The sequence below is a fragment of the Hippoglossus hippoglossus genome, chromosome 7 (assembly GCF_009819705.1).
Source record: "Hippoglossus hippoglossus isolate fHipHip1 chromosome 7, fHipHip1.pri, whole genome shotgun sequence".
NCBI lineage: Eukaryota > Metazoa > Chordata > Actinopteri > Pleuronectiformes > Pleuronectidae > Hippoglossus > Hippoglossus hippoglossus.
Genome location: NC_047157.1, coordinates 19,057,249 through 19,072,626, shown reverse-complemented (window position 1 = coordinate 19,072,626; position 15,378 = coordinate 19,057,249). Strand labels below are relative to the sequence as shown.

At 41.8% G+C, this 15,378-nt stretch overlaps 1 protein-coding gene across 1 annotated transcript; it reads left to right on the top strand.

The window, feature by feature from the left end:
* Positions 1-308: 308 nt before the first annotated feature.
* Positions 309-12,258, top strand: LOC117764664 (dystroglycan-like). The gene is made up of 3 exons (XM_034590626.1): positions 309-612; positions 6,599-7,163; positions 8,370-12,258. The coding sequence occupies exons 2-3, from the start codon at positions 6,741-6,743 to the stop codon at positions 10,677-10,679; spliced, it is 2,733 nt and encodes a 910-aa protein (XP_034446517.1). The 5' UTR covers positions 309-612; positions 6,599-6,740; the 3' UTR covers positions 10,680-12,258.
* The last annotated feature ends 3,120 nt before the right edge of the window (positions 12,259-15,378 follow it).

Sequence of the window (15,378 nt, the reverse complement as noted above, 5' to 3'; positions counted from 1 at the left end):
ACTCAGATGACGACTAAACCTCAATCTCAGTCGGGGGAATTCCTGTCCAGTGGTTAGTGTGAGGTGTGGTGCTGTATTAAAAGCATCCATCAGTAATAACCCAGTTATGGATCAGTAATAACCCAGTTAATGATCAGTTCTAACCCAGTTAATGTCAGTAATAACCCAGTTAATGATCAGTTCTAACCCAGTTAATGTCAGTTCTAACCCAGTTAGTGATCAGTTCTAACCCAGTTAATGTCAGTGAACCCACCAGTGTTATCTTTTCACCTGCATGTCTCCAAATCAACGGGAGGCGGAGTCACACAGGACCGGGCTCAACTTGTGGACCTGTCGGTGAGGAGGACAGAGGCAGCCGGGGCAGGGAGGGGTAGCTGCCGACATAATTACAGTACACACAGCGGTGGACCTGCTGCTGTGATTTAACAAATCTTAGGAATAACACCTTCCCTTCGTCGGGGGCTCAGAGACGCTGCTGCTGCTCATCTCTCTGCGGCGGTGCGGGGGAAACAGCGCTGGTTTTAATGGCGTTTGGGAAAGTCTCCGCGGCGCTCCCCGGGCACAAGAGGAGACATTACGGCGCGAGTTAGCTAACGTTAGCTCCACAACAAGGTCAGTTTGAATGGTGGCTTCTGTCGCTCTCCTATTAAAAATGGCACCCACGTCCCCTTCGCTAACTCCGCTCATTATCCCCACACCATCCACACAGGACAGGTAACCGCGGCTATGTTTGTCATCGGGCGCTCACTCTTAGCACGTTAGCATGTCGGTTAGCCCCGCTCGGTGGCTACCGCGGGTCGGTTTTTTTTTTCTCCTCTCCACCCGCCTTTGATGCTCCACGTTCGGGCAGCGGTTGGCGCTGACTCACGGTAACCGCTGCGGTGTGTGGAGGTTACGGCTTCGGGAGGAGGCGGCGGTACCGGCGGGTGTAGCCGGGGCTCGGGCTAACGTTAGCCGCAGTGTTTTGGAAAGAGCCAGGCGCCGGAGCGGTGGTTTTTTTTCTTTCGTTTCCGCCTAGAATAAAAACAGGTGCACCTCTGCGCTAACCACACAGACGCAGGACAAAACACTTAACGCAGCCACTTAACAAGGCGGCCGTCTGTGCGCAGTCTTTGGGGGGGATACTTCCACCATGAAGACGGGTCTACCAGTGCGGGCAGCTGGGTGGTTTATCAAGGTGGAACGTCGAAGGTGGTGTTAACACTTCCAAGGGCCTCGTCTACCGAGTCCGGCAGAAACGGGGGCAAGTGAAGCGGGGCCCGGTAGCTAAGGTTTTTCTCTTTTTTTAGTTAGCTAATGCTAGCTGCAGGACTAAACTGGCTACTGGGACATAACAACCTTTAACCACTGACACATTTGATTATAACATCAATGTCTGTTTTATTCAATCACACCGAATTGGGATGTGTTGTAATTACAACACATGATTGGTAATGTTTCCTCTCGCAGGATGGATGTAGCCTAACCTAATATTAGCCTGGATTCCCCAACGTGTTTGACGTTGCAGTAGATCCAGTAGGTTTGTTTTCACCTTGTGTAACGAGCTGGTAAATGTGTGGCCGCAAATGACCTGTTTTTTTTTTGTTGTTAGTAGCAGGAAATGATTCAGTTCACAGGAAGCGAGATGATCATCTGAACATCTGATAAGTTGTTGAGAAGCTCAGCAGAACAGATGTTTATCTTCGCCTTTTGTTTTCATGCTCGAAACTGTGCTCTCGCCTCACGCTCCTCTCAATTCATGAAAAACACAAATGATTTGTTGACTTCCACTCTGGGGTTTGACAGCACATGGCGGTGGCTAAACGAGTTTGCTCTGTGGTCATCACGCTAGGTTACACTTTAACTCGGCCAAGGCCCATTTTGTGTTCTCCCTCTCCCCACATGTTTCATCACTTTGCTGAACAGTGCGGAGGGCAACACAAGGGAAACATCCAATTGCAGAGCAAGCTTGTCTTGTGGATATGTTTGTTATTCAGCTCATGCACTATCCAGAGGCTGCTGGATGTGGTACGTCAATTCAATCGGCCCCGAGTGCCACTGTGCATCGGTGTCCTAATTATTTTTGATGGTTTTCATGTTTTAACTACAGTTGAATTGCAGAAAACATGGATACTGTGGTTGTAAATGGTTTTGTCCCCCTAGTCGTGCAGACCTCAGAGCGTAGTGGGCAGAAATCACCCACACTCCAGCCACTTTCATTGTTCTATTACAAAAAGTACAATGATATAAATACAAAAAGGTCCTGTCATAGAAACTGAGGTTTTTAAAGTGTTTAAAGTTTAAACAGTTGGAAAATACACCCATCTTATTATACTCATTTCCCCAGAATGAAGATCTTTACATGAGCCTTGATACTGAGGCTTTTGAAACTATATCTTTTTTTTTTATATTCTAGCATGAGTGCCACATAGCTTGGGGCCCAATTCTGTTATAAAGAAATGATCAATATGATAACAATGAGGCACAATTACTCCCTCAATGACCCATGTGAATGTCTTTAAAGTGGGTGTGTTCACGGATACTTTTACAGGCAGAGTGATTGTGATGAAGAATAATGAATGAGGGTGTAACAGGTCTCAGACAGGGACTCAAACCGTGATCGTATTGCGAGACAGGATAATGAAACGATACCCTAACTTTACTGAATGGACCTTTAGTCACAGATCGATGTCTGAGCTGAATCATGGATTTATAGAATCAAACGCCTCAAACAAGCAAGTTTTGCTCAAGCTTCTCAAGGTCAATCTGCTGAACTACAGGCAACACAGCTTGATTTCTAATCTTGTCGAGTCCTGTTTCAGTTACCTGTTTCCTCAAATAACAAATCTTTGTTACTGTTAAGATTTACCCATCTCAATTGCAACCTATTGTGTGCGTTTCATTTTAATATTGTTTAGTTGCTCATTAGAACGGCGTGTTGAAACACTGCAAGTCAGCATATGAAAACGTTTCATATTCCTTAATGAGCTGTTTGAATTGAATTCTGAATTACTCACACTTTTAAATGAGAATGTGATAAAATCTAGGCCACATTGTGAAGAGATTACTTTGATGCTCAGATGGGTGTTTTTTTTCCTTGCATGGCAACAGCCTGAGGTGAAGTGTAGTGCTCAAATCTTTATTAAATTAAGCTTATGGGCTAAATCTATTTTGATGTTAATTTGTGTTTTACATATGAACACCAAAGGATGGCTGAATCAAGCAATACGTTTACACTCAGCTGACATTGTAAGTCATTGAAGATTTGCCTTTGATCGTTTTTTCTTATCAAACTGTTAAAGTTTCATTTTTACGTAGTTTACCGCTGGTAAAATGTCTTCATCGCGGGTAGCCACGCCAAAGATTTTGGTCGCACATGGGAAGCAGTTGGTTTGTACCATGTTAAAGGGCAACATTTTTACCTGCTTCACACAACACAAGACATACACAGCCAGGACATCCGGGTTAAAGTGACTGGAACGATCCAGATTCATAGTCCAACACCATTGATTAATAGCTAACAGAGATGAGCACACACAAACACACACTGTATTAGGTTAGTGGAATACTAACCTAATACAGTACAAACCTTAAGGCTCATCTAAAGCATAATCATCCTGTTTACCGAGCTGGTAACATATATTCTGTGCCAAATGTTTAATATTTATTCAAGAGCAATTTATGTTAGCAGAGCTAATAATGTTTTATTTATTCAGGATATTTGGCTATTTTAAATTCGAATTTCGAATGTCAGACAGAACATTCAAGAACTAAAGGTTCATTGCTCTGTGAAAGGTTTTACTTGCATGATTATGCTGCAATATGTCAGTGGTGTAAAATGGTTTCAAGATGACAATAATATCATTTATCGCAATCATATCTGGGACAGTGTATGGTCCAAATTTGTCATTGTGGAAGGCAGACCTAATATTTTTAATAATGCACCAAGTAAGATGTTTCCCTGCACAATTAATGTCTGTCAAGGAGGTTACGTTTTCATCTTCGTTTGTTTGTAGCACGGATTACCACGAAACTTGTTGGAAGGATGAGACATCGGCCAAGAAAGAACCCATAACATTTTGGTTTCATTTAAGGGGGCTGTTGGGCCTTGGCAGAGATATGCACTTTACTGAGTGACATTCTAGTGTTTTTTTTATCTTTTGGAGATTTTCTGATTCAGGAGGAGGTGGACTGGGGAGAAGGTCACGGGGTGTAAGTAAATCCCTCTGAGTGACTGGGTAGATAAAGATCACAGATAAGGTACATGTCTCAACCTGGTTAATGGGTTAGGAGAGACATGACTCAGGACTCGCTATACCTGATTGTCACAGATTTTTCTTTCTGTAAGACTTCCATTCAGCAACTAGACAAAATGGTGACGGAGGCTACAGGATCCCTGCGGATGTGAATTGATTGTATGTTTTAGTTGTCCCAGCTGGCAGTCTAGTCACAACAGTCCACTTCTGTAGACAATATATACCCACAGTAGATCACCATCATTTCCACTGAGGACATAATTTCACGATATAGTTAGAGTTCTTTTGTCCTGCTTTTAATAGCCTACATGTTTTTATTAGTCACCAAAAGTAGACCATCTGACAGAATAGATGTTCCCAGCAAATATATAGTACACATTTGCTGCCTCTGTTATCTTTACAGGTTTTTGTCCAGTGATGAATCATACATTTCTAAATGCAAAAGCAGTGGGTTGGTCTGTGTCAATAGCAATGAGATGAGATGTGCGCTCCTTGCAGTTGAATAATAAAGAAAAGCAGAGTTAAGGAGACGGACTCGGCTCAAATTCAAGCAAAAATAGATTTTAGTGGTAAGATTTTTGGCATATTAACAAAAGGCTGATATTTAATTTGTCAGAAAGGAGATAATTGCAACTACACAATTCATAGTTGTACAGGCACTTGATTTTTAGTGGCCTTGGTAGAATTAGAATTAAGTGAAACATTTGATGTATTAGCATCGTTTCAGTTATAAAAGCGAGATACAAATACAAAAGGCTGTGTTGTTGATTATTGACCTAATGTTTTATATGTAATGTGTTCCCAAAAAGGTGAAGGGATATTCTGATAAATTTTTCTGTGTTTTATTTGTCTAGTTTTACTTTGACACCAAGAGGTCTATACTCAGACTCTGAGGATTCACAGCCGGTTCCCACAGATCTGATCGCTCCACCTGCAACAGTGTTCTCTATTGAAAATCCTTCTGCCCCATTCAGCAGGGTAAATACAGGCACTCATGTGTTTAATAGGGCACAGTTAGAATACATGAATTGCAAACAAGTCTTTTTAAATGGGTTGTAAAGGTGTTTAGAAATGGCTCAGATAGTAAGAACTAACTCAGAACACAAACGTTATGGTGATTGTGTCCTTGTGTGTCAGATACTTTTTTATTATTACTATTTGTATTTATATTATTACTATTTTATTTCCTGTAGGAACATATTTAAACTAAATGCGTAAATGTAATATATCACATCAGCAGTGATAGTTTTATTAGGATTTGATTGGAATGGTACTTTCTTTTAATGTAATTCAGGTTTGGGCAAAATGTATTAATTTGTCTTACTGGGCGAGTGAGAGGATTGAACTACAAGACATGGTTTGCATGCACGGCTGATTTAAAGAATCACTGCCTTTTTATTACGCTTATTAAATTTGATAGATTAGCCTCAAACATTGAAACTGAGCGACTTTTACTGCCTGTGTTGGATAAATACATAAATCGTTTGTTGGCCTGCGAGGTGACTGTCCCATTGCAGTGCAGCCATATTTTACTGGTCATTTCTTGATCATTCATTGGTCATGAGTCATAGGGATGTGGAAGGGTGAGCTCAAACTGCATAGAACAATATTAGAGGAATTATTGGAGGAATTTGTATAAAATACCTTCTACTAACACGGCACAGACGTTAGAAGCCATGTGCCAGTCAGGCATTAGGGTTCCCGGCTACTGGCTGTCCCCGCTCTGTCTGTTTGTGAGTGCTACAGGATTGGGGTTGGCTGGGTCAGCACAACGGAGGCTCTGGTTCCAACCCTCAGGGCATCTAATTAAAACTTACAAACAACCTTTGACACTCGTACATCTCATGAAAAGACTGTTACTCAAAATACAAAGACAGATAAGTGAATACCGTATCAGTAGGAGAACCTGTTCTTTAAGAAAAATACATAAAGACAAGGGGGAGAGTTACTTCCAAATATTGCTTCAGTTAAAAATTGTCGTGGGAAGACAAATACTATGACCACTCTGCTGTTGACTCATTCATTACTTCATGTATAATAGACACTCTGTGGAGTTTGCCCTGTAATGAGCCGTAAATTTTAATTTCGGACATGAATATCTGAGATGACCTATAAATCATTGTCAATTAGTGTCATTACTGAAGGTGTGTGTGTAGGATACTGATGAATCCTTTTAAACTGGTGTTGAACACACAAGATGCAGTTCTAAGAAGCAACATACACTTGTGTTAATAGCGTTGTGGTGGGGAGAGCAGGATATGAATCATTATGAGCAGAAAGTTTACTGTGTAAGCATGTTTGCATTCCACTGATGTTTTTGTCTTTTGGCACTGACATTTGTTTTGTATTCTTTTCTCACGTAGCTGGCTGATATGGCTGTCTAACAGGCTGCCGGAGATATATTCATGGATCACCAAGGACAACAAAGAAGGAAAATACATCTGTGAGCTTAGCCAATAACTAAGGAATCTGACTCATCAGTTTATCATCAGACTGACTCAGTGCATGTGGCCTCGTCAGTTGTTCATAGACATCTGCTGGGCAGCCAAAAGCCCTGTTGCTATGCACTTTAAGAGGAGAGACATGGGCCGAGGGGATGCTTGGAGGAGCGGGCTTCCTTCATGCAGGACTATCCCCCTGGTAATAGGGCTTCTAGTGACCATGGCCCAGGGCGCTCTGCCAGAACAGCGAGAGACAGTGGTGGAGATGATACCTTTCGAGTTGGAGGCTTCCATGCAGTCCTCTGTGCTCGCTGAGCTCCAGGCTGCTTCATCATCTATGGGTGAAGGGCCACCTACAGCTATCCTAGACTCCTCTGCAAAGAATGGGGGAGTGCACACTGGCATACCTGACTCCTCTGCAATCGTGGGCCAGGTGTTCCAGTTGAAGGTTCCAACCGGGCCTGCCAATGCAAGCTGTAATGTCCATGTAAGTACACTATAGATTTGACATAACAAGAAAAACTAATTTTTTTGTGGAATTTACAAATAATTGCATTAAACACCTTAATTTCAATGAGATCACAAGGAATCAGTCAATTAGAGCAGCATCTGTGTGAATGAAAAGAGACTAACAATGTGGTGTGGAATTACGTTGTATCGATGGACTGACGTTTACTTTTATTTGTTTGTTTGAATTGACACAACACAGTACAAGGTTCATGGTTAACATTAAAACTATCTAAAATGTATTCCTCCCCGGATGTTAATGCTAAATAAAATGACTAAAAGCTGAGCCTAATTTTGTTACAGTATATACAATAACACTTTATTTTGGCCTCAGCTATACTCATTGTATCATGAAAGATGAGGCCATTTTTTATGTGAACTTAAATTCACTATTACATTTGTTATTGTAGATTTATGTCCCCACAGGGACTACTTTGTTCACATGGCCAAAATATGTTTTGTCATTGTAGAAATACACGATATACTGTTTGTATTCCTCCAGTCAGATTTGATCACTGTATCACTGCTGGTTGAAGCTGCCTGTGGTGCAATTTGTTCCAGTCAGACTTTTGAATGAGATGAGATTATTATTGGCCCAAGTGGTGATGGAGAATGATATCCTGTCATACAGTAATAACTCAAAATAAAGAGTGATGACTCACATAGTGGTTATTATGAATAGCAGCTCACTCTGCTTCCTGTTCACATTTGGCACGATTTGATAAACTGAATGGAACTGGGAGGGGTTTGAGGTTGTAGAGGTAGTGAAAGCTTTTCTGCTTTTGCTCTACATATTTTGAATGTTTAACATTCATCTGCGAGAATTTTGTAGTTGCTGTTTAACTGCCAACTTGGTCAATATGAAACAGAGAACTGAATACAGAATTATATGTTTGATCATTGATTCACTGTTTTAGTTGTGCATCAAATAAAACCAAACATCTCCCAGTTTATACTTCAAAGATTTCCTTCTCTCATAAATGATAATAAAAGTTAAGCTCCTAGTCTGACTGGGTAAGCACTTTTCAGTCATTACTTGGGTCCTGGGAACTTTTTATGTTCATTTTCTGATATGATCATCACTTAAAGTTAGTAATGAGTTTTGCAGTTCAGTACTTAAGTTTTATCTCAGAGGTTTCTCTATAGTGTAAAATGGTATTGATGATATGGTTTTTTCCTCTTGTAGCTCACTGAAACGGGAAAGGAGACTTTACCCACCTGGTTATATTGGGACAAAGAAAGCTGCATCCTGAGAGGTTTGGCCCTGGAGCAGGATAAAGGTGTGTATCATATCTTGGTGTCTGGAGAGGAAATAACCGAGAAGACTGGCAGCCAAGTGTTCCCCAGTACAGTCTTCTCTGTTGAAGTATACCCAGAAGAAAGGGCAGACACTGAACCAGCCCTGCTTACGCTACAGTCTGACATCAGTGGCCTCCAGCCTTTCACCTGTGGCTCTGAGGAACCTGTCACTGTCCTCACTGTCATCTTGGATGCTGATTTGACAAAGATGGCTGCTGAACAGAGGGCCAACTTACTGCGCATCATGAGAAAATTCTCACACGTGCCCCTGGAGCACATGAGGGTGGTCCCTGTTGTTAACAACCGCTTATTTGACATGTCTGCTTTCATGGCTGGACCAGGGAATGCTAAGAAGGTGGTGGAGAATGGTGCTCTACTGTCATGGAAACTTGGATGTGCCCTTGACCAGGGCAGCATCCCTGATATTAGCAGTGTTCAATCCTCAGCAAAAGATGGGACCATGTCAGCCAGGCTGGGGTACCCAGTGGTTGGCTGGCACATTGTGAACAAAAAGCCCCATGGAGTGAAACGGGTCAGACGGCAATTGAACAATACTCCTACACCAGTGCCCTCCCTGCTTCCTCCAACTTCCCACCCAGAGCCCCCTATACGTGTTGTTCCCACCCCGACTTCGCCCTCTATTGCCCCAGCAACAGACAATTCGGCTCCGCCTGTCCGAGGCCCTTTGCCGCTTCCAGTGAAGCCTACAATGAGGGTCAGGGATCAGATTGCCCACACACCTGTCTTTGCCCCCCCCCAACCCACAAGAGTACTAGGAACTACAAGCACCATCCCTATCCAGCCAACCATGACCAGGCCTACAATTGTAGAGGCCACTGCTGTGCCAACACCCCCAAGCACCACCAAAAAACCCAAACCCTCTTCCACAAGGAAACCCAAGAAAGTCAAAGCTTCCACTCCAGCTCTCCGGGAACCCAAGTCTACCACAACTAAACCGCCCAAACACACCACTCCTCCCCCCTTGCCTCCAGACTTGAATCAAACCCCAGAGATCCGTAATGCCATTGATCAGGTGAATGCGTGGGTTGGCACTTACTTTGAGGTTAAGATTCCTCCCGATACCTTCTTTGACAAGGAGGATGGTACAACTGATAATCTGCGTTTGACTTTGAAGAAGACCCCAAAAGAAGCAGTGAGCGAAACATCTTGGATCCAATTCAACAGCACTATTCAACTTCTGTATGGGCTTCCAGAGGAGCAGCATGAGGGGAAACATGAGTACTTTATGTTGGCTACTGATAAGGGCGGGAAGAGCATCATGGATGCTTTTGAGGTACAAGTCAACCGATGGTCTACAAACGACAAACCATCAGTTGTGTTTGCTGCTCGTTTTCATGGTGACCCCAAAACTTTAAGCAATGATGTTCAGAAGAAGATTCTTTTGACTAAAAAGTTGGCCTATGCCCTTGGTGATCGCAATAGCAGCACAGTGACCCTGAGGAGCATCACAAAGGGCTCCATTGTGGTTGAATGGACCAATAACAGTCTGCAGCAGAGTCCTTGCCCAAAGGACCAGATTACAGTTTTGAGCAACAGGATCTCTGATCCCCAAGGTACACCTAAACTGGCCTTCATCAAAGCCATGGAGCCCGACTTCAAACCCATCAACATTTCCATTCGTGGTACTAATAAATGTCACAGCTACATATTCATTCCACCAGGAGAGGTGCCAGTGCCTGTCCTTCCTACAGCTACACCTTCACCTGGGACAGGTCGTAGGAGCAGTGATGATGTTTACCTACACACTGTTATTCCAGCTGTAGTGGTAGCAGCTCTACTGCTCATCGCCGGGATCATTGCTATGGTCTGCTATCGGAAGAAGCGCAGAGGGAAGATGACCATAGAGGAGCAGGCCACTTTCATCAAGAAAGGAGTCCCTATTATATTTGCAGATGAGTTAGATGATTCCAAGTCACCCCCGTCTTCCAGCATCCCCCTTATCCTTCAGGAGGAAAAGCCCCCCCTTCCCCCTCCAGAGTACCCTAACATGGCTGGCCCCCACTGTACCCTGCTTAACCAGGATCTGCTAGAGGAGTATTCTGTTTATCAAGATGATGACCCTAATGCCCCTCCTTACATGCCCCCACCACCATTTACTGTCCCCATAGAGGGAAAAGGCTCTCGCCCCAAGAACATGACATCGTACAGGTCACCACCTCCTTATGTGCCTCCCTAACGCACACTGGAGCTTTCAGTTTGGAAAGCAGGTGCAATGTAAGGATGCTTGTTGAAAACTACTGCAGGAGCAACTTTAATGTTCAATGAAATGGCTTTGACTTTGTAGAGGAGCAGGCAACCATACCCATATATTTGACCATCATGGATAAAACACTGTATCTCTCAAATTCTACTACTGGCACAGGGCAAATGGATGGGGAACAGTTTGTAATTGCCAGCACTCTTTTTTTTTTTTTTTTGTTGTCCTTCAAATCTGCTTTTGACTTCTTGCATATTCTTTTTTTGTCAGTTTTATCTTCAATGACGTACTATTTCTATTGTATAGAAAATAATGAAGAAGCAGGAAAGACTGAAGCCCATGGGGCCTTTGAGCAGATGTCACCATGACAACAGACTCGAGGCTCTCCCTCACAATGTTAATCTTTATAAGTTCTATATCACTCTATCTGTCCTTCAGCTAGGTTTACTAAGATTTTGCACCTGTTATTTCTAGAGGGGAATGAAATACAAAAAGCCAAACTGAAAGCATGAAACACTTAATTTACACAAGAATCAGTTTGTTTCTTCTTCTTGATCTTTCTGTGTTCTGTTTTATGCTTTGCTCCCTCTCGATAATAACATGCAAACCTTGCACTTATGCAAATTCTTGTTAAACCTTGCACTATGTGTCTTGCACAGAATTGAACACACTTAGGTGGTAGTCCAATAAAGAGAAGAAAATATCTTTTTGTATCCTTGAACTCGCCACATGACTGAGATTCCTCTGGTAATTGATCACGAAGGACATTACACGGATCATGCCTGTTGGGGATGTAGCCTAATTAAGTTACAAGACAAATAACTTCTTTTTTTTTTTTCTCAATGTTTGTGCTACTGAATCTGCTTGTGAGATGACTGGTTTTTGCTGTTGCCAAGGTGACGTCTGTGGGCACAAGGCAATCCTTTGAGGGTTGCTACAACAATAATGAACGGGCCAATGGAATTCTGTGGTCCACAGCGAGGGGGGGAACTGTCAACGAGGCGGATCCACTGTCTTATATTGAATTGGTTGTATGGGTGTGTGTGGGGTGGGTGGACAAGAGTACTGTAATATCACTGCTCTGCCTCTAGGGGTTGCACTGTTCAGTTGAGTGCTCTGCCTGTTGTCGGCTCAGATGAGGCATGGGGACGTGGGGATGTACATAATTGTGTGCCTGTGAAATTAAACAACTCCATAATGTTAGTGTTTTATCAGTAAACCTAGTCGGGGGGGTGAAAGGGGAGGGCCAGCGTGGGAAATTATTTTATTTTTTAATTGTATGTCTAGATTTATGATCACAATCATGAAAAAGACTTTATAGTTTGTGACGGTACAAAAAGAACGTTTACTTACCCATCACAAAAAAAAAAATAATGCATTATCTCAATATGATGGGCAACAAAGAAACAACAACAATATGTGAATTATGTACATTTCATATCTGATATCACCATAAGAAAAATGGTTAAAGATCTAATGTTTTTACTGAGTTTTTGATACAGTCTTAAACTTGTTTTATGAAAATATATTAATAAAATGTAATACTATTTGTAAAGCCTCAAAGATGGTGTACCGTTCATTTTTGTGGAAGCAAGTGGATTTACTATGTTGTATGTACAATATTAAGGGCTAATCAACAACATGTCAGGTAAGTAGAATGCAAAATACAGTAAAGTCACTGTGTTCTGTTTTCACAGTCGGCAGCTGACTCAAAGCAGTAACTTCATGAGAAGTCCAGCCACTCATTCTTCATCTGTGAATCTACAGCAGCGAATCAAAGACCTGTGTCATTTTTGTAGTCTTGCTTAAAAAATATAGTCTTGACACAGTCTGGGAGAAAAGCCCCATTTGGCTGGAATGTTCGGCTGCGTTTTGGCTATAACATGAGCTTCACACTCTTTGTTGTAATAAAGAGACACAGCAGGCTGCCCTTGCGAGACACTGATATTTTTAGAGAAGCGCTCCCTTTCTGTGGCATTCAGGTGGGCATGGCTTTTTTTTGTTCTGGAGAAATATCAATAACGGTGACTAATAGCTGCCCTTAAATTCTTTCAGCACTGAGCTCGTGTGATGATGACTTACTCAGGAGAGGTCAAAACCTTCCTTTGGACGTCTCGTTGCAGACAAATGAACATTTTCAGAGAAAATTGCAAAATGAGACCTTATGCTTGTGATGTCGCAGAAAGAAATCCCTCAACTGCTGTGAAAGCTTCTGTCAATAATGTACGATGTTTTATGAATTCATCAAAATATTCTCCCATTTGTACCATCCAAAAAAAATAACTCAAAACCCCCTGGTGGTCTCCTGACTGATCTTCCAGAAAGGGAAAAACATAATTTTTAGCTCCCTGAAAAAAGCTCATACCAATCGTGTTCACAGTGGTTGTATATATTTATGATTAATTTACTGTAGGGACTGAAACTGAGAAAGTATTTTTTAATGACGGTGCTATAATTACGTTTTGTCCTGATCTCATTTGCTCCAGTCTCACCAGTCCAATTTATCACTCCACATAATTGGTAATTATGAGGTTGTGTTGCAATTTGAGTAAAAGAGTCATTTATCAATTAGGCAACAATCGTCTAAGTGTGGGCGACTGACTCCTTCACAGCAGATATTAGTAACATTGGACTTGTAGCTACAGCCTTATTAAACACAACTCATTCTGTGTATCAATATACAAAGAGTATAAAACATTCAGTACATTACATCACAATATAATCACGATGTCGCCCACAGTAAGTTTTAGAAGCAGAACATTGTTCAAGAAGGAACGGAAATTACATCTGACTTTTAGATTATCCAGCTTTAATATCCCAATTTGAATGGAGTTTCAACAATAAGTCTTATTAATATATACGTTTAGAAACAACTAATTCTGTAAGTCAGTTTGAAGCTGTTATGCTAATTGATGGTTATAAGGATTTGCTGTTTTTTCTTAACATCTATTTATTATAATAATAACTATTCATGCAGCACCTTTCAAAACAGCCAAGCTTCGCTTTGCAACAGCTGTTTTGAAAGTTGCCATATAAATAAAGGTGATGATGTAAACTTAAGGAAATATTTCACTTTTCTTTGGGAGGTTTTATAGAAGAATCAATTGACTCCACAATCAGATTATCTGGTGATGAAAATAATTGTCGGTGGCAGAGATCAGAAGGTTTTAAAAAAGGTTTTGACAAGTCTTTTTTTTTTTTAATCGACTCTTCATTACACATAGTTCGTGTTCAGTAAGACATCTGGAAACATACAGCTGCAGGAATAATGACCTCTGACGCTCTTGAATATACACTTGTTGGATGTTTTTGATCCTTCAGCACATGATGGACTTGATGGGGGGGGGGGGTTGCTGGTCACTGAGGGACACGAGTCACATCCTTTGATATATTGCGACTGAGAGCAGCTCTTTGCAGCTGAGGTTGGAACAAAGAACAGAACCGAGGACAATTGCAAACTTATAAAAAAAAAGATCTGAAAGTATTGACAAAGTCGAACTTGTTCAAATTTACCGAGTCACCTGTATTTTTAATGACTTCTTTAATGCCTCAGTGGATCAATGAACTGCAGCTTGTACACCGGGACTTGAAACAAGTACACAACCTACTGTAATTCTCTCAAAGCACATCTCCTGAACTCTGGGCTCTGCTTTCTATTAATACTCCTTGAAGGATCATCTAAGCGCTACAACAGCGGTTGAGTAGTTTGAATCTACAAATGGACTGGAGCTAATCGATAGCAGCAGCCAGTAGGAGGGATAATGTGGGTGTATCAAGATGTGGAGCCGAGGCTATTTCATGCCCTGCCAGTCTCTTTCTTCATCAACCTCCTGTGTGCGCTCATAAATAATGTACAGGGAATTAATGTTAATGTATGTGATGAAAAATGTATAACCTCATGAAAACCTATAGGAGGGAGTGACCTATAAGTTGTTGATGTGTCTATTGCACTGGGCTTGAAAGCCTCCTGTTGTGGTCGCTTGCATCGCCGCGCACAAAACCACTGAAGGGAGATGACAGCAGTTTAAAAAGTGCAGATGAATGAATGTTTTGCTGTGTGGTTGTTGGAAAGTGCTTCAGAGAGTCGCTGTTTACGCAGCACCTTTCTGTCAGGGCACTAATCTAAACCACCGTTTTATAAGTGTGTTTTAAGATCCTGTGGTCGTAACCACCTCTAATTAGGCCTGTGGCCGCGCCAGGCCAAAGCCTCAGTGTTAACAGGAGGATCATTATTTCCCCTCTCAGTTTCATTGACACAAATGTATTTTTTCTTGATTGAGAAATGACAAAGGAACGAGTCCTCGTGTGCAGCACCGAGCTGGAGGAGGCGGGGAGGTGATCCGCTGTGTGATGGTGGGCAGCACCACACGATGTGGACAAGTCAGTAATAGGCCTCATTAGATCCCCAAAGCCCAGGAAATGTGTCACTTTGTTTCCCATTAAGCTGAAAGCACAATGATCAAAAGACACCGTGATGATAAAGGATGATTTATCCTATAGTCAGAGAAGCAAGGGCTGTATATATATATTTCATATTTTCATATTTGATCATAAATAATGTGCTGTTACAGATACAGTTCAACTGGAGACCAACTATACAGATTCTAACGGTTAAGCATAACGAACAGGAAGTGAATCAAATTGAAGCCAGTTTCATTTATCCTGATATGAAGCATGT

Bases quoted from the DNA above. Each gene is read 5' to 3' on its own strand.
- LOC117764664 (XM_034590626.1), top strand. From the start codon at position 6,741: ATGTGGCCTCGTCAGTTGTTCATAGACATCTGCTGGGCAGCCAAAAGC. The intron at 7,164-8,369 runs GTAAGTACACTA...TTCCTCTTGTAG, and splicing joins ATGCAAGCTGTAATGTCCAT to CTCACTGAAACGGGAAAGGA.